The sequence below is a fragment of the Astatotilapia calliptera genome, chromosome 20, assembly GCF_900246225.1.
Source record: "Astatotilapia calliptera chromosome 20, fAstCal1.2, whole genome shotgun sequence".
Taxonomy (NCBI): Eukaryota; Metazoa; Chordata; class Actinopteri; order Cichliformes; family Cichlidae; genus Astatotilapia; species Astatotilapia calliptera.
This window is the reverse complement of record NC_039321.1, coordinates 8,051,451-8,077,912: the sequence shown is the minus strand read 5'-3', so window position 1 is coordinate 8,077,912 and position 26,462 is coordinate 8,051,451. Positions and strand designations below refer to the sequence as shown.

Here is a 26,462-nt window from a genome sequence, read left to right as displayed (position 1 = left end):
ACACTATCCATGTTCTTTAAACTCTATAACAGTAGCTATTCTCATTTCCTCCAGGATCCTCTCACTCCCTAACATTAGAAATACTCCACATGATACTAAACAATCTGGTTAAAAGGTCCACTGCTCTCTCCTAGTCTTCTTCCATACCCCCAAAAGGGTGTAATCTGGAACAACCTGCTTTCCACTCTTCATCCCCTTTATTGCTGCCCTTACTTCCTCATTACTAGCAAAGAAAGAAAAATGTATTTTCACTGTAAAATGGGAAACTTTATTTTCAAGGATTTATGGGGAAAGGAATAGCTGGTTGTCTACAATCAATGGCATTCTTTTCATACCAACTGCATGCATGGTTGACAGACTGATGGTCAGGCCCAGCATCTGTGGACTGTGACATAATGGCTCAACAGTTTGTTTCAAGGAATAATTTAACTGTGCAATACACAAGAAATGGTTAAAATGTATCAAAACAGAAATGTACTGCACTTCCAAATACAGTACACAGGCCTACAGTTGTTTTCATTCTTAAACTGGAGCATTTAGTATAAATACGCTCAGCCTCAAAGTCATTCATAATCACAAAATGCAAACAAAACTAGTGGATAAAGTCCACAAAATGTATTTGGCACACTAAAAATGATCCTTATCTTAGTTTATTTAAGCCGGGAACACACTACATAAAAAAAGAACTTGAAATAACTGATTTTACAGTGAAACCTCAAATACTGTGCAGAGTATGCATAGCTTAGTGACCAGTGGTGACAGCTTGTGTTGTAACTTAACTTTTGTGATGCAGACATCTTGCATCACAGCTGTCCCAAATATTTGGTTTTGTAAGACTCGACTCGTTCAGATGGGGTGATTTTAAGCCTTTTAACGGCATTTTATGCAAATCACTAAACATGCAAGGCTGATTCATCTCTTACACTGAGTTTCCTTTAAAGTGCGTCGTGTATTCCCGGCTGTTGGCAGATTTTGCCTTTGCAGGCAAGATTTAAAATCAGCAAAACACCCAAAATGCAATGTAAACTAATCCACATCATGCAGCCATTACGACATGCATGTTTTAAAATCTTTGTAAACTCTCAGCAGAATCATTAGCTGTCTAGTAGTCCACATCTTCTAAAGTGAATTTTGTAAACAAATAGGGCCTCAAACATACATTAAAACAGCAGGAACTGTGCAACACATTATACAGTACATCAATGTTTCCAGAAGTTATAAGAGGTGATCTGATGCGATTGGTCCCCACTCCTGTGCTCTTGCGCCTGATATCCGACTCAAGGTAATGCATTAGATGGCATACAATCCTTAGAGTGTCCCTTCAGAAGAAAGAAAGGGGAACGCTGGGCTCAGTTATCTTCCTCCTCTTCATCCTCTATGGAATCTAGGAGGGGCCTGTGCTTCAAGCAGGTCTGGAGGTAGTTCACCACTGTCCGCTGGAAGTGTTTGATGCTGCGGGGCTCTCTCAGGATGTGGCCTTCATCTGGGTACAGCTGCAGAGAGTAGTTGGCCTCCACCTTTACCAGACGGCTCAGGAGCTCAGCGCTGTGCTGGAAGTGTACTCTTGCTTTGGATGAATACACACAAACCCACAAATAATGTAAGGAAAATTTACCCCTCAAAAATATAGCTGTCACATTTTTCATAAAATGAACATGATCTCACCGTCTGCAGTTCCATGCAGAATGAGGAAGTTCTCATCTTTCAGCTTGTTAACCTCCTCCAGCATGGAGGCAGTCTGAAAAGATTGCAAAAGGGGATGAGATATTGGGTACACCTAAGCGAAATAATAGCAGTCTAACACACTGGCTCCGCAGTAAATCCCTCCTTGACAAAAAAAAGTTTCAATGTTTAGTATTGGTTTAACTCTCTACCCCTTGAAAGTAGACTAGAAGTAACCCTTAAACGACCTAAGCTCTTTTCTGAACCGAACAATCAGTTTCTGGGTTTCTGTCATATTTCAGGGTTGCTTACATAGCAAAATTACTGTGTCTATATGAGAAGTAAGTGAGGGTGGTCTTGACGGCTATCTTTGAAAAAAACAAACAGTAAAAACTAATCTAATGGTCATCAAATCATGTATTTATTGATACATATCATATACTGAAATGTCAAAACTCATAATTAAGGTTACTGGTGAGGTCGTTAAATGTCGTCTTAATAGGGTAAAAAGTTAAAGGGTGGTTATTCAAGTTTGAAATCTTACATGAGGCTGTGGTTTTTTGTTCAGGACAATTCTATCATCAATGTATTTATAATATTTCGCACCATTCATAAATCAGTGAGGGAACACAGTACAATTCAACAGCTCTGCAAACTAAAGTCTCAAAAATGACCATAAATTGTTATTAACAACTTGGTAAAATGGTTTAGTTATTAGTGATTAACTTGCAATCAACTTCAAGTTATCTCTTAACCCATCAAAACACACTGAGACTCCTGAATGTCTCAGTTCTAGACTAACTTTAGAGTCTCACCAAGTAAGCATGTTCCTCCTTTGCAGGAAGTCCAAGGTACCTCTCCGAGAATGCAGCACCTTCAAACAGTAGAAAATTTTTTCTCTGATAAATTAACAGCCTCTGAGCTGTGACACAATTTTCGTAGCCCGGTTACATGAATAGTTAATGACAAGATCTCTGCTCACTGTAAAGCCTGAAGTCAGTTATTGGTGCCACAGCAGCTGAGCACTGGAAGAGCTTATCTGTTGCTGCCAACATCTTGAGAGTTAAATAACCACCAAATGCCTGTATTGAGAAAATGAAACGTGTTAACATCAATTATATCTGCGATGAGTTTCATCCAAAGGAAATAAATGTCTAAAATGAAAAGTGCCATAACCTTTCCATAGAGGGCCATCCGGCGATCGTCTATATAAGGCAGCTGCATTAACAACCTGCGGAAACAACGTAAAAGACCTTTAGTTTTTCAACTACCAAGATTTGTTTTTATATTTAATCTATAAATGCTTCTGTTTTAGCATAATTGGACTGACTCTATAACTGCCAGATAATCTTTGACTCTCATTGAGCCAAGTTTGCGCGGATCCACAGCAGTGGTCTTCTGTCCACGGCCAACCCCGCTCCTGCCATCCACCCGGGCCAAGGCCACATTGTGCATGCTGGAGAAGACCTGAGGCCAGTCGAGGGCAAACTCCTCCGTTACAGACTGACTGCCAGGAATGCCATCTCTGAACAACAAGAGGAATAAGATCAGCAAGTGTGGCGAAATCTGTTAGTCTCGGACGAGCGATCAAAAGATTAGGGGTCACAGGTTGCAAAACAAATGGCAGCTGACATTTATCAAGCTTGTTTAATGATACTTACACAATGATGAGGAGAGGGTGCAGGTTGGCCTCATACCCCTGAGGCAGAGATAGCTTCAGGTGCAGATCTACAGAAAGGAAACGGGGCTTGAAGAAACACATTTGTCTGCATTTATTTTTTTAGTTACTAATTACATCCCAACCGAAGGACATTTTTACTATCACTCACAAACAATTAAAACGAATTACTGCTTTGGTCAATACTTAACTACAGTTGTCCCTTCCAGGCTGAGATTCTTGTTCTGCCAGTGCTCCATTGTTTCTAATGATATTAACTGATTGCTTAAGTATACTTCTTCAAACAGAGTTTAACAAATAAGTGCAGCGGTGTCTTTGCGGTACCATGGTTATCTGCTGAGAGTGTCCTGAACAGAGTCTCAGGGAGTCGTTTGTCCTCCAGAGCTTTAGACAGACGGCTGTTATCTTCCAAGACGACATACCCTGTGGAGATTAAAAGACAAACAAACCCCCCCCCCCCAATACTGTCTTAATGTTTTTCCCCCATCAAGACAGCCGCAGCATGCCACCTGGTTCCATATCATCTTCACATAAATGGCTCTAACTGAGAGCCACAAGCAGAGGGCAGTGTTCACAAGCATGACAGTAATGGATTTACACTTAGGCTCTGCTTGAATGTATTGCTCTCTGTAGGCTGTCTGGGGAAACTGCAGACAGCCGGTGTGTATGTGTATATGTGTGTATTACTTTACCATTACTGAGACAAGAAGATCTAACACTCACTGGAGGGTTCCTTTGTACTGTGAACCGTCACTTTAGGGATTCCCGGGCCTGTGGATTTTTCAAATTGACATTATAAAACCAACTGTCTGAGCAATGCAAGCCTGTATGTGTATAAATATGCACGTGCGTGGGTGATTTACCCAAACAGTAGAGTGTAAAGTGGGTTTGATTGGGGCTGAAAACGGCTTTATAGAAACGGCATCCATCTATGAGGTTACAGGTAATGCACTGGCGCTGAAACACTCCATCTAAGTCCACGCTTTGAAAAAAAGAGAAGAGATTATTGATCACACTTCAAAAGAACAGGAAAGTCTAAAGCAGTTTGATTTGCTCCAGGAGTGGGACAAATGACTGGGGCAATATAAAGGAAAATGTCAATGTCAAGAGACAGACTGTTCACAGAGTTGACTTTTCAGAAACAAATGGGGTTCAATAAGGTTAGACGTAAAAGTCGTTATACAGATTGCTCTGTTAGGCAGTGTTGAGTCTCTAAATGTCTCTCCACCACAGTGCTTACAAATTTCATACAGTATTAATCATAGACAAAGTTTAAGCAAGCCATCTTCCCTTCTCTATAATGGTGAAGCATTTCCCCAAGCCCGAAGGTATGTAAGCTCATAAAAAAGATATGAAAGCTAGGAGGCTGATGAGGGAACAGACAAGTGGTTTACCATAGGTGAGATCATCTGTCTTAAATGACTCTGGCCCAAGCAGCTGGTGTGGCTCATATACAGCTGATGCAAAAATGTGCAGCTACTCTTTCTTAGCTTTATTTGATAATTTTATAGAAACATTAATGACCCCCACATGATATCCTGCTAACATTCCCACCACTTTCTTTGGTTTTAAGTAAAGTATCTTGACAGCTATTGCCCGGATTGTGATAAAGTTGGCTTAGACATTTATGTTGCATTTGAGATAAATTAAAATTACTTTGGTCATCCTCTAATTTCTCATTTAGCAACATCCTGAGGCAAAAATAAAAAATTAAGTCTGTCACGGTTTATGGCCAAGTTCCCAGAGCATTAATGACATTTCCATCAGCCTCAGCTGCACTTTGTGTTATCTTCTAATTAGCAAATGTTAGCAAATAAGAACAGCCTCACAGAGCTGCTAACAGAGCAGCAGACTATAGGTCTAATTATATGTTAGAACAAGTAATGTTAATAAGCTAAATATCTAATTACCCTGACTACTGCCACAATGTTGCACAAAATCTGCATCAGGTCAGTGTCTATGACAAGCAATTTTAACACTTAAGTGACCTTTTTGTAGTTTCATTTTATGTATCAATAACTGCATTTCTCCTAATGCAACGTTTAATCTTGAAGGTTCCACAATAACATGACTTGCTATAGCAATATAAAGTACTGTAAAGTAACTTTTGTATTTTTGGGTGTATTTTCGACATCCTGAATTAACATTCTGTACCTAGACATAGAAAAACAGGTCTTTGGTCAAGAGTCAGGTACTTATTTTTAAGCACTTTGAAAAACAACAGAAGTTGACCAATATGCCCTCCAGCTGAAAGAGCAACAGTAATGAATAATAAGAAAAAAGTAAAACAAAGGTCTGATGGGAGTTAAAAGATCAGAGAGGTTAGGAGGTGCTAATTCATACAGTGATTTTACAAACAGGCAATAAAATCTTTACATCAATACTAAGATCACCTGTGAGGAAATGCAGAGAGGTGAATATAGATAATACGTCTTAATTAAATATGCATTTTTTAGGTGACTGCAAAGACTAGCTGCCACGTACATAAAGAATTATACAGCCAGTGTGAAATGAATGAGGGAACCACCTTCTTAAAGTCAGAGAAGGAAATGAAGCTAAGAAAATGATTCTGACAACTGATAAGTTTATTTTCATTAAATGAAAATATTTTTTTTTGCAAAGGATTAATGGTAGCCAAGGTCACCACAAGGCATGAGACAACAAACAATGTTAAAAGCAGGTTATTCAAAACAGCCAGAAGTGAGGCTGCGAAATTTTAGTTGGTTTTGGAGTACATCTCTAATTAGTAGTTGAGCTGAGAACTACTCTTTGTGTTTTTGGAGTGGTTTTTAATCTTTCATTCATCTTTCAATGGTTTCAAACATCACTTTAAACAGAGGCTCCGTATCAAGGTCTGCCTACCCTTTGGGTCCCTGGGCCTTTACCCCCATTCAAACCATTATATATCATAATCCATTACAAACCATAATTACAATTTCAGATCAAACATTACCTGTAAAGGTGTCTGCTCTGTCTGGATTCCTCTGTGCTCAGGAAATAGCTGAGGAGGACAAAAACAAATCATAGTTATAGCACGTTACTCACAGTATAGTCCTAGCACTGCAGATAACATCTGAGAGCCCCTGCTTCATCCTAATTATTCCAGATATCAATAATTCATGACAAAAATCTATTTACAGCTATTTACATACTCCAGCATGTAATAAAAAATCAGCCATATTTATTTTCTAAGGCAGAATTAGAAATGATGATTTTTCTCACAGTACAGTATTTCTCATGCTTACCATCCACTCCTGTATAAATGTAATCATAGGATTGTACACTTGTGTCAAATGTAAGTAGAACACTGTAAGTCAGAACTACTTGTCTTCAGGCACAAAGCAGCTACCTGGGGGCTTTGAGACTGAAAATAACTGCCTTTCTTTGCTTGTCTGCCATGCTCACACCTCAGTCAATCAGCTCATGTGGGGTTTCTGGCCCCAGCAGGATAAAGACAGATTTAAGCCATAATCTGCTCTGGTCCAGTCTAAGTAATCCTTTACGCTCTTCAGATTCGATGCAATGCCTTCCAAAGTCAGAGTTAAAGCTGTTTCCTTTGGGGTATTTAACCGAGATCAATCCTACATGTTAAAATGGCATTTTAGTTATTTTTAATTACAATCACGTGTGTTTAGCCTGATAAAAGAGCCTGCTCCCCAGAGGTTGACACATCTAGAACTTATTCTCAGCTCACAGAGCATAATTATGGCCAGTGTTCGACTCTACTATACCCGCTGTCACTTGTGTGTTCATGGTAAGAAACAGAGCACTGATAAAGCCGTATTCGCCCCAGCACCACACACTGTGGCTCACACATACATTTTTCCAGCCTTCTCGTCTAGGGCGCAGAGCACGGTGACATCCCAGCTCCCTGATGTCAAGAAGCGAGGAGGGACAGAGGGGATGGCAAGCTGCGTTAGACAGAGACACAGAGATGAAGAAGTAGACACCTTCGCTGACTAAAAATAGGCAGAAGGATACAGCAAGAATGCGCCAGAAGACGACAACAAACACGAAGAAAGGGTCATGAAGTTCAATCGAAGAAACTGACACAGAGGGAGGTGCAGGCAGAGTACTTATAATTATTACGTTTTTTTGGGGAACTAAAGTTAAAGAGATATAGGAGAGAAACCTCAGAATATGAGCCCAAAAACTACAAAGGTGTTAACTTTGAAAAGATCATTTTCTCCTGCATAGTTTATGTTTCTTATAAAGCATCATTAAACATGTTTAATTACCCTGCTCAAGATGAATGAGCTGTAAAATGGAAATAAACTGCAAAGATAAAAACAGCGAAGGACCAAGAAAATATTAATCTGCAAAATCACTCCGGGGATAAAGACTCAATTGTTTGTATAATTAGGGGGAAAATAAATGCAATCAAATAGCTTTGCCTGTGAAAGAAATGGAGGAGACGGTGAGAAAAACACACTTTAGCTTCTATGCTGAAGAGATTAGCAATCACAGTGCGTTTATGTGACCTCCCCCAAAATGTTAACAACAGCTTATTTTAAAAACCTCCCAAAACTGACCTGGGCTGCAAGACCAGCAATGTGGCGAAACTCTCCACGAGCACCTTGTTTTGCTGGCAGGATGGTATAGAAAACAGAGCCGTCTGCTGAAAACAGTGGCACATCCTGCCAAGGAAAGGACACAGTCAAAAGAGAGACAGAAGAAGAGGAGTGAACAGATTTCATAGGACAAAAGAACAACATACCTGTCGCTGGTTTTGCATTATGTCCATGGCCATCTTGTGTTTCTGTGAATTTTAATTTCAGATAAGGTAGAAAAACATTAGTTATATGAGTTATAAAGTGCTTTATACCAACAAAAGTGAACTAAAGCAAATGAAAATAGCGTAAAAATAGAAATTGTTGTGGGTTAGGGTTCAGCTTTTATTCTTTAGACTTTTTAATTGAATAGAGTTACCCGAGGCTCTCAGTGTATTAGAGATAGATAATAGTAGAGGAGAGGGCAGTAAACACTGAACAAATATGGATTACATTCTTTCAACTTTTCTCTAATGTTTACTTTTTCTTTAATGTTTTTTCTTTAGCCTTCAGGATTAGTCAATTCTGTTAATGTGCTTTAGCGCAACCTCTGATAACACATCGTCTGACTGTCACACACAAGTCATTCTAGCTCCCTTTCCTCTTCCTTTAAGCCAGCTTTCTTTTGATTGCTTGCCCCTCACAAACACAGGGTCTGAACTGTATGGGCGGGGCTTTTGTGCTCACACAGAAAAAAAACTTCGAGAAACCAAGCATTTAGAGCACTCTAGTACGTCAGGATTTGGCTTCCAGGGCTATGCAAAAGTCTTGAGCCACCCCTCAATTCCTCATATTTTTCTGGGAAAATGGGAAATAGATGCAGCAATGTACTGAAACATGCAAACATAAATAGAAATACAGTATATATGTCAAAAACATAATTTGTTCTGGTATTAAATGGTGGATCAAAATCTGTACTTTTCTGTGTTCATAATTCATTTTCGATAAGATCTCCAACAACCCTGGCTGAAGGGCAGCCCAAAACCATGACGAGGCCTTCACTGTGTTTTATAGCTGCAGACAGTCACTGTTTGATCTCTCACATGACCCCTTCTATACATACTGATGACAATACAAACCAAATATTTTGAATTTGTCTTCATCAGTCCACAACATGTTCTCACTCCCAAAGCTTAACATTTTACGCTAGGTGACAAATCGTCAATATATTACGCTTCTGGCCACCCAACACGTCCCTGGATTACGTGACTGGAAAAATGAGGAAACATGAGAACCGCTTGGAATGAATCTACACATTTACGTTTGTTTTACTTAAATGGCTTTGGGAAACACTATCTAACATCGTTAAAGTGCTGTTTAAGGTTAGGGATAAGGTTATGGTAAGGGCTGGAATACATGGCTGGAACGTATATTACCGCGGAGTGTCATTCTACTGGATTACATCCATAACTCGGCGCGTAGCCTGAGAACGCGGACGGACACCTTTCACGTTCCACAGGAACACCACGGGACGTGACAAATCGTCATTATATTACACCTTGGGAGTGAGTCCCATTTCTTCTATAACTATCAGACTGTAGTGATGATGATTTGAACCAAAATTTTCAAAATCGAATCCACTGGTTGTAACTTGACAAACCTCAGACTTTTTCCTCTTTTTCTGTTTCCTTTCCTTAAAAAAAAAACTCTTGACAGCCACCCTTCCACTGAGACCATTTCTGATGAAGCTTCAGTGAACAGTAGATGGATGAACTGAAGGGCCAGATAGATCTCTTAAGTCCTGTGTCAGGAGTTTGCTGGATTTTTCCCCACAATTTCCTAAGTACATGACTTTCTGTTCATCTTCTGTAGATGGGAAATGAGAACAAATTGTGCTTCTCGGGACAGGCTGCTAGTAGGAAAGTCCCCAGAGATACAAGTAAATTCGTTTATTTGCTAAGTTGTCTGCTATGTGTAGACACAGCAGTGGTTCATCCCTTGAATTAAATGCCGCTTTTATGCTCGAATGATTCATCGTTCTGTGTTACTTGCCTTAACAAACAAACAGAGATTCTTCTGAAAACGGTCAGGTACAAGGATCGAACGGAAAATGAGGGAAAAAGCCGCCAATGTCCAAAGAAAAACTTTAAAAGACATTACTTTGAAAACCTGGAGAACTCTTGCTCAAGACCTCTTCAAAAAGTTACAAGCGAGTCTGGCGCCTTGGAAGCAAAATGAGGCCTCGCTTAACATTTTTTCACAGTACTGTATACATGACAAGAAGGAAATATTAAAATAGGTCCCTTTTAATATAATATTTTGGAATATTGAAGTGAGATCTGTGAGGATTTATAGAAGAGCAGCAGGACTAAAATACTGCAGTACATCACTGAAAATTCTTCTCATGCAGCAAATGACCTTAAATATTAATCCAGTCAGTGGAGATTTGGGAGCTTAAGGAAATCAATCTTAACTCCCAACACTGTGTAAATGAAGCAAAAAATTCTATTACAGCTGTATATTGCAGCAGAAGGTGCTCAGATTACTAATGTGGAACAAGTGATGACCGCTCACCTCTGAGCATGCCCCTGTGGTAGCCTCGCAAACACAGAGCACAGATTGGTTCTGTGCACGATTCAGCCAACGAACTGCGAGCCGGGTGCTGCTGATCCAAGTCACCATGGATATGTAGTTGTCTCTGAAGAAAGAAAAAAGGATACATGAAGAAAGTATTAGAAAGTGGTGCGAAGAAACTGAAAGAAAAAGAAAAACAAGCAAGAAAACTTTGGACACGTGTAGTAATTTCAGGTGTGCTTTGAATCCTTTAAGGCTTATTCTGTTTCAGCATTTACGAAGGTGTGCTACCTGGCTCTGAGGGAGTCCGGAGGCATCATTTCCAGAGTGTGAGCTGGACCATACAGATTCACCACAAACAGACTGACTGATGGGATACTTGAGCCAGCCTGTGAAGAAAACCCCCCCCAGATAAAATAAACTTAAAAAATATGAAATGAATGCTCTTTATAAAAGCAAATCTTTTTAGTCATGCAAACAGCAAGAGACCTACTGCACTACTTGTCAGTCCGCTATTTTGGTTCAGGCTGAGGCACAGCAGCTTCAGAAAGACCCTTTGTTTTCCCCTTTATAGTTTATTTTATAGTTTTGCGAACTCAACTTCAAATGATGAAACAGTGGCATTTTTCTAAACTGCCTACACTTGGTGACTGCAAAGTGCTTAGCTGTTTTCACCTTAGGGTAAGGGAAGAGCACATTGGAGGGGTAGAGACCACCTAAGAAATGAGGTATTTCCATCACAGGTGTAACAGAGTTGTTGATGCTGAGGTATGCAAGGCGGGCACCATCCACAGACCACCAGTGGGTGGCATATTGTAGCAGCACCTCCTCTGTTTTGGAAGAAAGAACTATTGTAATATCAAAGTAAAAGTATGAATCTGGAGAGTCAGCAGGTGAACTACATTTTACCTTCATAAGTCCAGTCAGAGAGGCCGTTCACCACGTATTGCTCCTGGTCAGTGGATGTAAGACGCAGGGGTTCGCTGGTCACACTCGGTTTGTAGTAGATATCTCCGTCAAACACAAAGGCCTGGCATGAGCAGCACAGACAGAAAGCACCGCCAATCCATTATCAAAGACAGCAAGGTTGCAGACTTCATTGCTGGCTCCATGATTCGAGAAGCGGACACCCTCCAAGAATGAATGAATCATTGGCTAGCACACACACGGGTGGGAGCCAATACATCTTCACTTGCCAGTTAATAAGCTGCAGATGAGCACTGACATAGCAGCAAAAGCCAATTACATTGCAGGTCAGGTAGACGAATTATATATGTATTATGAGCACAAAACCCCATTACAGTGCGACAGCCACTTCAGGTGGAGTTCATTGTATAAGATATTGTACCTTTGACGTTATGATGAATAAAATTATGTCAAATGGAGGAGGCATTCAGCATTATTATAGATTTTAAAGGGTGATAAACACTTCCACCATACTGACAGTTTTAATTGATGCAGATGACAACACATGAGTAAGGCCCTCACTTACCAGCTGGTTCCCCTGAGGTCCCCAGGAAGCGTACTGTAATGCTGCCTTCTGCCCCTCTGGAGGGCTGAGTTCAAGCAGATCCCTGAAACACACACAAAAACTCAAACATAAGCCCTCCATTAGGGAACACTCTCCTCTTTGAAGCCATCCAAGGTCCATCCAAGCCCTGCCCTTGAGGGAGCTACTGCACTGTGAGAACAAAGGGGCAAGATGCAGAGAGGGAAAATGAAACAGAGAACGGGGCTGATTCATGCAAGAGTGCAACATTTCTTTTTCTATATTTCTAGCCACAATTTTTTTTTTATTTCCTTAGGACAGGCAAACATTTTTCTCCAAGGCATACTCGGGCAATATTGCAGGTCCTCCAGAAATCCTTTTCAGAATAACTCCTTAGAATTTCAAGGGATCACTCACAGCTACCAAAGAGTTTTTTTTCCCAGAGATAATGCTGAATATGATTCTCAGGCAGTGAAATCTGAAGTACAATACAAACCTTATAGAGCCTGGAAAGAACACTGACAAATGAATGGACGTCTGAAAGAAACATGAAATACTGATTCAAATGAAACACGCTTTGGGGAAAGTTTTTTTTTTTTTTTTCCAATCTGCAGGTCTGCTTGCATTGGTAACGCTCATGCCCAGTGCAGCCCATGCATTAGCAGTGATGATTCCACCTACCCATTAGCCACACTGTAGATAGCATAGGAGGCAGTGAAGGACTGAGAGAACACCTGAAAAAGGTAGAGGATATCATGCACAAAGGTGTGCCGCACATAGATGAAAACACATACTTTAGTGCTCACACATGCACCTGAGCATGTACAATTAAGGTTAAATGCAAATGAGACAAATATTATGACAAAAAAATTTTACAGTTAAGCGTAAGCAACAAGGAGCTATGTTTGCATCATCTAAGTGCTTCTGAAATCACTGCAAAGACTGAGTCAAGTGGCTTATTACCTGGCAAAAAGGAGCAGCATAATTTTATTCCAAAATTACAAAGGTAAAGGTTTAGTGAGCCTATAAATATTTCACTGATAATAGTTATATTTAATATTATTCTTTCACCTAAGCTAGAATGGAAGTGGAAAATTGCTTCGTGCTGTAAGTATTTGCATATGCAATCATTTTTAGTAGATGGTATTTTAACACTCCCCTACTTTTTATTGAGCCAATCACATCTTTACGTCTTAGTGATATGGACTTAATTTGCAGGAGTCATTAAACTACTGGCAGCAATTTCATCCATATTACATCATAACTGAGATCTCAAGTGAATAAGAGAAAGTTGGACCTTCAAGACTGAGCAAAAGAGACAACACCAAAGACATGGCATGTGAAAGAAAAGCACAAAAAATGAAGACAGACATTCCCATTAAACAGCATCGTTAAGGTTAATATCCTTCACACTGAGCTCTATAGTGGCTGGCAGCTGTGTCGCAAACCTTAGAAAAGCATCAGAAGCTCTGAATAATTAAATTAACACGTGTGTGAACGTATTTGTGCATGTAAGTGTGTCTCTTAACTGCAACTGATCAAAGCAATAGCTAATGAATTCAAGGCAAAATATTGATTTGCACACCTCTTTTTTCAAGCAAAGAGTTGGAAGCAGCATTTGCCCACTGGCCACTAAGGGCCCCAGCCACCTGGAAAACCAATCCCTAAAGAAATTAAATGTCACATCCTCTATACAACACATTTAGTAGTGAAATTGGATTTTTTTTCCCCCCTTCTTCAGTGCTGTCTGTTGTTAGAAAATGCATGAATGGAATGACACAGCGCTAAAGCTGCAGGGATAAAGGAGTGGAAATAAATTTTAAGGCTATCTAAATGAAATCGAAATCTGATTGTAGCATAACGGCTGCGCATGAGGGGCTATGCATTAGGTGGAGCAGAAAAAGAGCTGTTCACAACACAAAACAGGAGCAAGAAAAGGAAGAGGATAACATGAAGTGGTGGACACAAAAGGGAAAGTGAGGGAAGAAGATAGAGTGAAAGGAGCCGCGACAGGACGTTAAAGGGGGGTATCAGTCTTCAAGACCAAAGGGGGCAGCACTGCTGTCAGCACCATACCAAATCAGCTATTTGTGATTTGTTTAGAAACCAAAAGATTCTGCTTGTGATTTAACATCACTGGCAGATTCTGTGTTATTGTGTGTTTGTGTGATAAATAGAAAGAGAGAGTGAGAGCATCTGTCATAAAGAGGCAGAGTGAATTCTAATGTGGTTGCCAGTAACATATCATAAATCCTCCAGATCGTGCTGCCTGTCAGCCTCCCTTTTACTACCCACCCCCTCCATGCTGCCAAATAGGGGGGTATGGGCACAACACATGATTACATTCTCAGAAGATATTGCTGGATAATGTGACAAAGACTGCGTATAGAGATTACAGCACCCTTTGCAGGAGCACAGTTATTAGAGGCTTTTGTACTACGTAAAACTCACAATGCGGAGATAATAGCATCCTTCCTTCTCAACATTGTTCCTGCCTCACATGCATTACTTAGCAGCCCCACAATGCGCTGCCTTTGATACAAGCACCCATCAGGGTTTGCTGCAGAGTGCAGACCCAACTCCCTTTGCTTTTTATTTGTCCCGAAACTACACTGTCTTGGCAGGCACCGGTTCATTTGCCTCCGCTCATCAATCCTGGTAACCTCCACCGCCGCTGAACTATTTCAACATCACTCATTTGAAAATATGTACGTCCTCTCTTTTTTGCCTTTCTGCTCTCACACACACAGAAAAGAAACTCTTAAGGCAAACCTCTTTAATTCAAATAAGCTTTAAGAAAAGATATTTTCCTGTAGGAAACCTGCTTTCTCTTGTTCCTATGTGTGGAAAAATTCCCTAACTGACTTATGCACATACTCTCTTATCAAAATCCATTTATTTTCACTCACGGGGCACAACTCTCCCCTAAAGCCTCTAGAGGTAGTACAAAATCCAAAGAAGCCTTTTAACTTTACACATAGCCTGCACACACATTTCTCTCTCTACTACAGCTCTCTCCTTCTAGTATCTCGGACATTTTTGGGTATTCTTTCTGACTAATTTCAACTGGGCATTGTATCTAAGGTCAAGCGATGCATATCCCATTTGCAAACTCCTCCATCGTTACTGCCTTTCCCCACTGCTTTCTGTGTTTTTTCCTCTCATTCCCTACCACTATCTGCTCTTCTGAACGGCAAAGCCGCTGCCTGGCGCAAACTGCTTCAGTCAGCACAAATCCCCCCAGAGATAGACAGAAAAAAGTGAGTGAGAGTGAGGAAGATGAAGCAGGAGAAAGAAGGAGGCAGCCACAGAAAAGAGGAGCATGGAGGAGGAATAGCCCCCGCGCACACTGACAATATGCCAGCCATGCTAACACAGAAATTTATTTCTAAATAAACAAACGATTCCAGGTGCCATGCCTATTGTCTCTGATTTCTTCGAGTATGCGCACACTCTGAGCATACAGATTAGACAGGACATTTCCTGCTGATATCAAAGGAAGTATGCTAATGACATAGAGTACGATCAACCAAAGCAACCCACAATCTGGGCACGGATCTGAGCCCTTTCTCTATAGAAATGTGTGAAAGCTGATTGAATCCCCACTAACCGCTCAATAATTTAGTTAGAATGGATGCACTGTGTTTGTGATGATGCTGTAACACAGCAACAGGCTCATTCGTTCCCCCCACACAGAGAAAATATGATACGCAGTGATTAGAGCAAAAGCAGGTCTCTAAAGGAAACCCAGAGAAATGGAAAAGGCTGTGAGGTTGAATAAAGAAGAGACCGAGAAAGCATAAAAATCTGTTTAAAGATTGTTAATAAAAACTCAGGGAAATGTGCTGAGAGCCTTCATTTCCTCCTAATTCTGTTTTCTTGCCTCATCGATTACTTGCACATTACACAACTTGCCTTCCCTTTGAAGAAAGATTCACCTATTTATTAACCATGAGGGCATTTAGAGAGCGAGGTGGCTGGTGGGGGGTGGAGACACAGAGCTACGCGGTGTTAAAAGTAAAGTGAGCAAAAGATCTGTGTTTTTTCCACCCCAGCGCTGATCTGAAACCACCTGCAATCGAGATTCTCGTCAGATTCTCATTAAAATTCTCCCCCCCGAACAGGCAGAGGTGATTTCATTACTGCAGCTCCAACTTCACCTCTTCATCTCCTTGATCTCCCCATCCCCCATTTGCACTTGTGTGCTAAACTCTTCACGGCAATCACATTCAAAGCTTTCGTCAACTCCCTGCACGTCGTGCCATCAGCCAGTTTAAATATTCAGCCCCTCATATGTTAACCCAGTCATCGAGCAAGTGGTGTTATGGAGCTGAAGATTGCTGCAGTTGCATAAATGAGCTCACTCACACGCTCTTTTCTCCTCACACTCCTTCTGTTCTTGCTCTTCTCCTCGTTTTTTCATTGAGGCTCTGATCAGGATGCATGTCACAATTGTTTTGCTTGTCACTAGTGGCCTGTCAGACATATGGTGGTCTGTGAGTCATAACAGCTTGTCTTTGATACTAGTGGATAATTCATGACCCTGGATAATTTCTGGATAAGATTGATGATTCTTTCTGGGGAAGTCTGAGCCCACTTGTCATTCAAAGGCAACTTACCGGTCGAATGTTATATGCCAAGAGGACAAACCTCTTGTCTGCAGACACTTGGAACTGAGTAGTGGTCAGGTCCTACAGAAAAAAAGACAACAACGCTTTATTAGAAAATCTTCTTTTTCATTCCAAAATGTTTTAGAATATTTAGTATGATAATTCCACTTTTAACTGCCTTCTATCATTTCAAATAAAGCCTGTGACTGTTATTCTCTTATGTCGAGTTTTTCCTCAAGAATCATGTCTGTCTTGTACTTTCTATAGCTGCTTTACTGGAAACATAAGCAGCCCATTATTATGATGCCGATGATGCATTTATAATTTTGTGATTTCTGCACATCTTGCAAATGCCACATAAAGTCACAGAGGAAAGAATATGATGTAAATAACGTGGAAATAACGTGTATTTCCAAGTGACATTGAATAAACTGAGCCACACACACACATTAAACTTAATAACCGTCATATATCCTGTAATTTTTGTTTCCTCTGTTGTGTACGGGGTCTCCAGCCTTTCATGTATCCAGAACAAAGCCAAAGACCATCAAATATAAATCACTGCCGACAGAATATCAGTCTTCTTTTCACTATTGTGGTATTCACTAAAACAAAGATTTCTTCAGTCCTTTTATTCAGTGTGTAACAAGATATACACAGAAAACTCACAAATAACCAAAACTACTGTTTGTTCTTCAGTGCTATAAAAAAGCTACATACCTTCAAACATTAATCTACTCTTCTCCTTCACATTTCGACAGTTTTAATGTTTTATATTCTAGTTTAAACCAAGTAGCTGTGGGACGATTATAGTTTAGTTTAAAATTCTCGAGGACATTTTCTAGCTAAAACTCCATGTCACACTAATTCCTTCTTCAGATTACTGACTTCCTCCATAATTCATGACTTAATTAAAAATCCCTCTTACAAGCCAGTTTTGTGTCATGAGAACATGTGCCATGTGTTTAAGGCTTGTGGTGATCTAGCTTTTGCTTCCCATGTTTTTGCTTTCATTAAAATCTTCATTCACTCGTTCTTCATTGTCTCTTATACAGGTACGAAACTCTTGGAAATAAAGTTTTACTGATTTAATGTGAATTTTTTATCTTAAGGATAGACACTATATTTAGGTGGATCTGTCTCAGCGATTCATTTATTTAAGGAAATCCTGTATACTTCTTCATACCAAAAAAAAAATCTTTTTCTGGAATTGGAAACAGCAGCAAAGATGAAAAAACGCTCTATCCCAAAACCGAGGAGTGACTTCTCAACCTGACAGCACAGCCCTGCTTTAAGCTCCTCGGCAATGACCCACATAAGTCTGTCAGTGTCGTGCAGAGGCGGCGTTCAAAATGATGCCCCTGCTTGGGAAATTCTCTTTGAAGGCTCGTATTGAGGGCTCACAGAGCAGCCAGATTGGGGGGGAAATTAGACGATGCTGTCACTCTTCCAAATCTTTTTTTGTCTGAAGTGTGGGATGTGGAGCAGTGGGAAATACAGCATACTCCTCTTAATCTGTCTATTTGAGCATCAGTGTGCCCAGGCCTCTGTGGATATGATCAATTGTGTATACTGAAATCTATTCTCTAAAAGTTTAGTGTTCCTGTTACTCACCAGGGAGCTGTTGTCCAGCAGAGTTGTGGTTATGTTGCTGGTGAGGCTGAACGACAGGACATGTCCCTCTCTGGTGCGAAGAGCAACTTCGTTCTCTAAAAAAGGTTGAGTTCACAGAAGAAGGTCTTGTGCTATTAGAATGAAAGAACAGAACCAGTGGCTGCTGCTGCAAACCAGTGGCTCAGTCGTAGGTGACCTCATTAAAGAGGCGTCAGACTGTTATGAGGACTTTATCAATGAAGAGTGATTTGTGAGTGAGAATATGGATCCTTACCATTCAGCCATGCCACACAGGGGTTATGAATCTTAAATTCTTCACTCTCGAGGTCCTCCATCGTGAGATGGGAGCGAAGTAACAAGTGAGACTCGTCTTTAAAAGCAAAGAGACAGCGATAACTAGCACATCAAAAACTCTCCTTTGTTTACAGAAATGCAAAGTCTGAGGCTTTTCGCAACTTGGCCTACATTCCTGCTTCATCTTGGATTCATATTTTGCATACTCAAAGTTACTGTTATTACTTTGCAACACTCAGTGGAATATTTTTCTATAATGTAAAGATGTGGGGGGGGGGAGTACCACTGCGAGCTTGCCTAAAATTATCAGCAGTAAAACAGACATCTCAGTTCTTTAAAGGGACTCAGTATGGCATCAAGCACAGTACAGCTACAGGAGCATTGGTGCATTTAATATTTGTACGTGTCATTACCATATTATGAGCACAGGGCAGATGTCTCATTACCACATAAGTCTCAGTTATGGAGCCATGTTGCTATTTAAATTTAATAATAATTCTCCTCTCTTGAAGAAGAACATTAAGAGTTTCATGAGACTCCAGAGCTGTCCACGCAGAACTGTCAGTAGCCCAAAGAAGCCACCTCACTCAGTCATTGAATTCAGTATCTGAGTGTGTGAACTAATCTATTATTAACCATCACAAAGTCGGACCTTTAAATCATAGCACGGTGCTTTAAGGGATATTTTGGCATTTGAGTCAACTCATTTTATGATTTCCCATTAAACATTTTCCACGTTATTAAATACCTACCACTACTAAAATGCAATTTACAACAACGCCCTTTTCCTTTTTTTGGACTCCTTGGATCTGAATTTATATTCACTGAGCAGCCTTGGGGGAACCGCTAACCTGGCCTGACAATAACAATCTACCAGCAGCTCTAATTAACAGAATATATCCTGTTTGTTTAATCTTTACTGAATCTAAAATGTGAACCCAAGAAGTCACTTTTGGAGGTTTTTATGTTCTCTCTAGTTTGGCTGTATAGCTTCCTGAATTTGTCCTTGGTTGCCTGGCAACTGCTCAGGGCCAAGAAATTGTCACCTAGATTAAAAGCCCATAAACGGTTGTATTTACACTGTGTTTTTTTGTCAGGATTAAACAAACAGGAGAGACAGCGTTAATTAGTGAGCTTTAGAGGTGCTGGTAGCAGGATCCTGTTACTTCTGGAAAGAAGGCAGCTGGTTCCCTCTGTTTCCAGTCTTTATGCAACTAAGCTAAGCTGCCTGGCTGCTGGCCTCATATATTCCCTGCCCTACTATAGACTTATGAGGAGTGTATGCAATCAGCACTGCATTAGAGGTTCTTCAGTGCTCCTTAAAACATCTCCTCTCTGCTATGATACTTTTACTTTCCCCAACATCTTTCCCACTATTTTAACCATTTTCTTTGTCCACATTCTTACCAGGTGTGAGGAGGATGACGGAGAGAATGACCAGAGACATAACAGCTAGGATCACCACCATGGCGATCCCTATGCCCTTCCAGTTCCTCGGAGGACCATCTGTACTGCCCAGGTCCTTATGTTGAAGAGTACACAAACACACAAACACTGTGATGAATGCGAGAACAGCTGAGGAGGAGGACATTAGTGCTGCTTCATTTCCACAGTCACAGAAATTTCTCCCCGACAGGCTCAGGGGGCTAAGACCAGCCTTCAGCATCGTAGGGCTCTCACTGAATTACACCAATTTTCCATATGAGAACAGCACAAAATTGCTGCATATGAGAGATATGTCTTTAATTGCGGCACCAATTTTAGCCACGCCGTAATTTTTTCTTTTTTTTTTTTTTATCTCTGCTTCATTTCACCTGTTACATGACTGATGGGCCATGTGGTACAGCTAAAACAGAGGGGGATGAGTTAAAGAGTTGTTGAGAAATGTGTTGTTCTTGTGTGCATTTATAGAAAAAAAAAAAAGCTATCTCATACTTCACCTCCAAAGAGCTGCTTTGTGTGTCGGGATTTAAACAACAGCACTGGATGAAGTTGTTAAAAAGGCAATAAAAGGAAGAAGAAGATAATATGATGAGCAACAAACAACAAGCAATTACCAAGAGAAAAAAATTTCAAACTTTAGATTCTAGTCCTCGTGTACCCTCCGAATGCAATCAGGGGAAACTGATAGAATGAGCCTGCATCAGTATCAGTCACAATTAAACACAATTGTGTGTGATTCCCAGGCTGTGCCCTGCTCCCCTCATAATGAGTTGCTGGCACTGCTGGAGCCGCGCGTCTGCTGGAGTGTGAAAGTTCAGTCACAAAGCAGCCATAAAACTCAGGCTTCATTATTTCTGTTCACCCCTTTGACTTGGCCCTCAAAACCTCGCTGGTCCTGATCACTTTCCACCAGGCTGTCAAGAGGAGGGCAGCGGAAGAAGGGCATATGGGGTGCACTGGTCAACAGATTGCTGCTCTTCCGTGCTCCCTGCATGACACCAGATGCCCCAGTTCTGTGTCATACTATCCTTGACATCAGCCTTTAATATCTTAGTACTTTCTCTCCCCCACACATGTGCCCTTACCTCTCTTCACTGTCTGATTTAAAGCCCCCGATACTTAGTCTATTAAACTGCTGAAAACTGACGATGTACTTACATAGCTGGAGTTAAAATGTCTGGAAAAACTCATTTCCATGTGTGTTTCTTTATGGGTCCAACTGCATCAAAAGTTTAGTTCTGAGACACATTTTTTACCACTTTCTAAAACATTACATGTTTTCACACTCAGGGCCTGCCAGCACAAAACTCCTGCCAAGGTCTCATCTTTAATAGATCTGCTCGGCTGCAGTATCGTAACATGTTCAAAATTAAAACCAGTTACACCTGAAGGGACAACTTGTAAGCGATGTTTGAACTTTCTGTGCAGGCCAGAGCTAGGAGATTAATGTTGAAGGCTGTGTATCTCCTGCCTGGTCTAACACTGTTTTATCACATTTTCCTGCCCTCTTGGTTAACAATTGCTCCCCAGTCTGCTTCTGGTAGATAAAAAACCTATAGTATGTGAAGACTTTGGTAGAGTACAGTTACTGAATCATATTGCACAGTTAGCAATTTTGGCTAAAAGTTTGAAAAACTGCTATAAAAAAATTGAAGGTCTATAAGAAAACAGTGGATATGCTGTAAAATGCAGTCATTATTAAGCATAAAATAAAACTGCATTGTTATTTCAGTCAAAACAGGCATTTTCAACTAAAGTCTTCACTTAACTGATACCACTACACTTGCACGTCCTTTCTCTCTTTATATGAGCAATATGAGACCTGGAACATCTGCCTAATGAGATGCACAGCTCTTATTATTCTCCTGAGCACAGACATTAAGCTATACTTCCAATTAAGGTCGCGCTGTTGTTAAGGCAGACAGGGAGAATCCCAGATTTCAGTATATAAGGAGTTTTGTCACGCTTGTAAATGAGGTACAGAGCAGACAGACTGAGCAGAATCCCCAGAGTGAACATTGGCGAAGCTGCTAGTGCCTACTGGCTGCTGGTCACAAAGCATGTGGGAACCTAATGCAGCACAAACTGCTGTCACAGTCGAACAGATGACAAGCTGTATGACAGACCAGGTTTATCTCAGTCAGCACCCTGACGGACAAGCAAAAATATCTCCATGTGGGTTTTCTGCTGAGCCAAACCACAACTGAATCACACATAGACAGTCTTTTTATTCAGCCTGCGTGATCCCACACGAGCTGGAGTGGAATCCGGGATGTGGTGTCAGTCAAACACCAGAGGGTGCAAGATTGCAAATCAAAGGCAATACCTCTGTGGATAACTCATCCTGAAGGCATCCCCGTGAGAGGAGTTTTGGCGAACCATGCAGAACTGAATTTGAAGAGAGAGAGAGGTCTTACATTTGCCAGCAGAGCCACAGGCTTTTCATTCAGCCAAATCATAGAATCAATAATGTGTACAAGGTCCAATGGGAAACAATTAACAGTGGGAATACAGCCACTGAGAAAACTTTTAGATAGACACTCTTCCTTAAACACTGTTTCCTGCAATATATGACAGCTCCTAGTGGAAGAACCTCACAAAAACTAAGCCTGTTTTGTGCCTTCTACCATTTTGACTTAGAATTTACACTAAATAGAAGCAATTGCTTATTTACCTGCACACAAACAAACTGGCCCCCTTTCCTCAATGAAGTGCACACAAAATCAGACAATTTGAACTGTATTGATCGAGTTTGCACACTACAAAAGCAAGTCACGCCAAACACAATTACTCAGTCTGCACAGCCATGCACCACAACTGGGTTGCGCAGAATCCAGGCGGCGCTCAGAATTCATAAATTAGGCTCAGGAGACCTCCTTAACTCCATCTTCTGTGTCTTTGCGGCATCCAACAATAAATCACATGCAGGGGAATGAAGAAACCAATGCAGGCTGTTCAGGGATTCTGCTTGTAGATTTGCATACCTCCGGGCACCCACCCTACTCCACCCCATCCCTTAATACTGGCCAGTAATGTTTATTGCACACAAAACATTGGAGAAGGCATCAACGAAATAACTACCAACATATAAAAGGGAGAGATGTATTGGCAGTCACATACAGCCCTCGATATAAACAAAAGCTTCCTGATTTTAAGGATTCACAATAACAGGTTGCAAGGGACATCTGCAGATAACCCACATATGCATTATCTTGTCAATATTTCCCCTTCCCTTCATTAAAAATGAAAGTCATCATTAGAGCAGACTGCTAACTTTAGCATAGTTTGAATAAATGGTAACCAAACTGCTGTAGTAATGACATCAAGACTGATCCGTATCTAAGGCTGTCTTTCATGAACTTCAGTGCTCTAACTCACTGCACCAGAATTATGATTTTTAGTTTCTTATCCCCCCCCACAAAAAAACCCCCACAAAAAAAACAGAAGGTGGTAGGACACCATATGGAACAGGGCAATTCTTTTTGCCCTCGAGGCTATTACCAGACAATGCAGCAAAAGCCTTAGTGAAATGAAAGGCTGCTTTAGCCTCTACTGCTGCAAGGCTGCCCTGTCTTCTTTTCATGCTCCCCATCACACGCACGAAAATTACTGTACAAAAGGTTGCTGTACAAGGGAGCTTTTCCTCAGCGTGTCCAGCCACTCAAAGTGGCCAAGCTCCTGCCTTAGGAAATAAGCAGCATCAGTAGAAACACATGTGGGAGAGCTACGGGTGAGATATAGAGTTACAGTACAAATAAAAAAAACGAACATGCCATTTTTTAGCAAGCTCTAAAGGGATACCAGCAAATGATATACACGTAATAGGTTCAGTGTAAGAGCTCCCAGTGTCATGCTGGCACTTAACCAGCGTTAAGGATAAAAAATATTGCTGTCACTGCTAGTTGCATTCCTTAATGGCAGGGATTTACTGAACCACAAACAAAGCGCTGTGTTTTTCTGACACAAATATGCTTTATTTTGTTGATGATTGTCACATTAAGTGGAATCCACAATCCACTTTGTACATTCTCTATCTAATATTTTGACACACCAACACACGACACAAGTCATTTTCACTTTTTTCTTTTCTGGTCCAAAGGCCAAGAGACAGGTGGTGCCTCGTGAGGCTGTAGATTGCAGTCTTGTAATACTAGGCTTTATATAGTGTCAATAGTATTTGAACTTCGCTGACTTGAGACAGGTGAGAGTCTATAACCCAGTGAAGCAGCAACAAACCCTCTTATTGAAAATGAACAAATATTATTGTCTCATTAATTGCTTCGCATATTGATTGGAGACTGCACTGAGATGCTGTGTCACTTGCAGCTAATGGAATATTTATAAGCCTCACAGCCGTTTGTGGCCCTCTGAAAGAGACAAAAGTGCAGAAGGATTATAATAAAAGATTCTTTTAGACTATGATTTCATTAATACTTCCTCTCATCAGCTTGTAAGTAAAAGACTTAAATATTAGTGTGTCATTTAATGCCAGACATCTCTGTGATCTGTATCACAAATAGGCTACGTACTAATTAGATATAATTAGACTACTCAATCTAGTCTCTTGAACACTTTCACCTTCAGGGTAGCCCTGTTCTAATGACCACTTGATTGAAACCCTTTCCCAAGAAGAGTGACAGTTTGACCTGTTCATTATTTGACTTGCCAAGATTTAAAAATGGACTCTGCTGAAGAGCAGCCAATAAAAATTCCTGAATAATTCAAGATTTATTTTTTAATTTAAGGGTTAAATTCAGAGTTTACAAATGATGCCACCTAACTTACGTGTATTTTCAATTTTACATTAAACCATTTATAATGCAACCACACTTACACACCATCGGTGAATGAAAGGCAGAAATTAATCTTGCAGATCACATCCTGTGCAATAACATTACATGTAAATGCATATCAGTGAGCTCACAAGTTGTTTAGAGGCAAAACTGTCTACTCATGAAAATACATGAATGTTACATTTGAATAGGGAATCTGTATGGAATCAGAATTACAGATATTATGGAGTATGTGCCATAACTAGCAAGGGTTTAAAGTGTAAAAAGAAGATATTGGCTCATAATCTTTGCTCATTGACAACACATCTATGCAGCAGAGGGCTGATCAATCATACAGCGCAGCCTGCCTCTTTATCACTGTGCAGGTCCACGCTGGAGGGGACAGTCTCTTAGAACAAATTCTCACGTCTGACTGTTGGAGGAATGGGCATTGTTTCTGGTGCAGATATTTTGCTGAAAAAGTCTGCATGGGACAGAAAGACAATGTAGGAGTGACAACGACCGGACGTTAGCCCAGCCTGCACCGCAGTGCACAGAGTCAAGCCTGTCCAGGTGATGGATATTAACGAAGAAAAGTGTGAACGGGCGAAAAGGCAAAAACACCAATTCCTCACTGCACATCACAAAACACCCCCTTCTCTCACACACATACACGTGCTCTGAATCTAAAAAGAAAGAAAAAAAAGTGCGGACAAAACAAAAGAAAATGCACACATACCAGATCCGTGGTCATATTTTGTTGAGTTGTTGCAATCATTGTTATCCGCTGCAAGCTCTGCTCTGCCTCTGTAGCCTCAAAACTCGCCGAGCTGCTGCACTGTTGTCTTGCGGAGCCTTTTCTGTATCCTCTGCTTCTTGCAAGTTTGTCCTCGGTGGGCTGGTGGTCCCCCTCCCCACACTCAACCAACCCACTCCCTCTAAACGTCTCTCTCCGCCTCAGTTTCTCTCTGGTTGGGTGCCTTTCGTTCATTCACTCATCTGTTTTTAGGCTATTAATCATGATAAAACATTGTTGGGCATGTAAATACAACCGTAGGCGACTCCAGCTGTTCAGCTTTTCCAGTCCCCCTTTAAAATGCGTAATTATAAAACAATAAAACATGTTGGAGGTGATATAAGCCAGATTAACGTAAAAGCACAGGTAAAGGTTAGTGCTATAATTTAATAGCGTGACTATTGCCTCTATAAGTAAATTAAAGCGCAGTGAACGCCTATTTTAATATAAGGAGAACCACAATAGGCAAGGACCTTTCTATAGACACATTTAGCCCATCTGTCATGACTTGATTAGCTCATACACAATTATGAATATAATATGGCCAGAGAAGAATAGTATTGCTTTAAAAGTATGATTGGAAAAGTTAAAAGTTAAGGATGTGTGTTTTAGGGGGTCGAACAGAACACATTTATTATGGAAAAAGGGAAACTATTTGCACTCCTGTCGAATAGAAACATACCCATATTATAAGGTGAAGATAGTTATTTTTATAGGTTTATTTAAAAAAAATTTCAATAATAAATTATGCATAAAAATTAATAAACACAGTCTAAGCGAAAGCCCTTTGGGACGTTATGCTCTAAAAACATTAAAATATATAATTAATTTCAAGCAAAGCAATAATCAAAAATTGACACGGAAGAGTTTGATATACAGTGTAAAATTCTTAGCTGCCCTGCTGTGATCCTGGTTGTGCAGAAGGGTTCGTCCTGTTAAAAGGGAGTTGTTGTTTTTTTCTTTAAAGTGCTTGCACAAATTGGGCTGCCTGATTTGGGGGATTTTCTCCAGAAAGCTATAGGGTCTTTACTTTACGGTAT

At 40.5% G+C, this 26,462-nt stretch overlaps 1 protein-coding gene across 2 annotated transcripts; it reads right to left on the bottom strand.

Annotated features, from left to right (window-relative positions):
- Nucleotides 1-245: 245 nt before the first annotated feature.
- On the bottom strand, nucleotides 246-26,252 carry LOC113013101 (inactive dipeptidyl peptidase 10). 2 transcript variants are annotated; one of them, XM_026153718.1, is made up of 26 exons: nucleotides 25,366-26,252; nucleotides 19,819-19,933; nucleotides 18,392-18,487; nucleotides 18,118-18,212; nucleotides 16,513-16,584; nucleotides 12,575-12,627; nucleotides 11,897-11,978; nucleotides 11,314-11,434; nucleotides 11,080-11,234; nucleotides 10,696-10,793; nucleotides 10,405-10,528; nucleotides 8,058-8,099; nucleotides 7,873-7,977; nucleotides 7,160-7,251; nucleotides 6,294-6,341; nucleotides 4,204-4,322; nucleotides 4,064-4,111; nucleotides 3,665-3,763; nucleotides 3,531-3,584; nucleotides 3,324-3,390; nucleotides 2,993-3,187; nucleotides 2,839-2,893; nucleotides 2,645-2,744; nucleotides 2,478-2,536; nucleotides 1,666-1,738; nucleotides 246-1,567 (listed from the first exon to the last, which is right to left on the bottom strand). In XM_026153718.1, the coding sequence occupies exons 1-26, from the start codon at nucleotides 25,615-25,617 to the stop codon at nucleotides 1,350-1,352; spliced, it is 2,637 nt and encodes an 878-aa protein (XP_026009503.1). In that variant the 5' UTR covers nucleotides 25,618-26,252; the 3' UTR covers nucleotides 246-1,349. The 2 variants fall into 2 exon arrangements, with proteins under 2 accessions (XP_026009503.1, XP_026009504.1); XM_026153719.1 differs by lacking the exon at nucleotides 3,531-3,584 and having other exon boundaries at nucleotides 25,366-26,251.
- Nucleotides 26,253-26,462: the final 210 nt, after the last annotated feature.

Bases quoted from the DNA above. Each gene is read 5' to 3' on its own strand.
- LOC113013101 (XM_026153718.1), bottom strand. From the start codon at position 25,617: ATGAACGAAAGGCACCCAACCAGAGAGAAACTGAGGCGGAGAGAGACG. The intron at 4,323-6,293 runs GTAATGTTTGAT...TTTTTTTCAAAG, and splicing joins CAGAGCAGACACCTTTACAG to CGTGGACTTAGATGGAGTGT. The intron at 3,188-3,323 runs GTAAGTATCATT...CTTGTTGTTCAG, and splicing joins CACCCTCTCCTCATCATTGT to AGATGGCATTCCTGGCAGTC.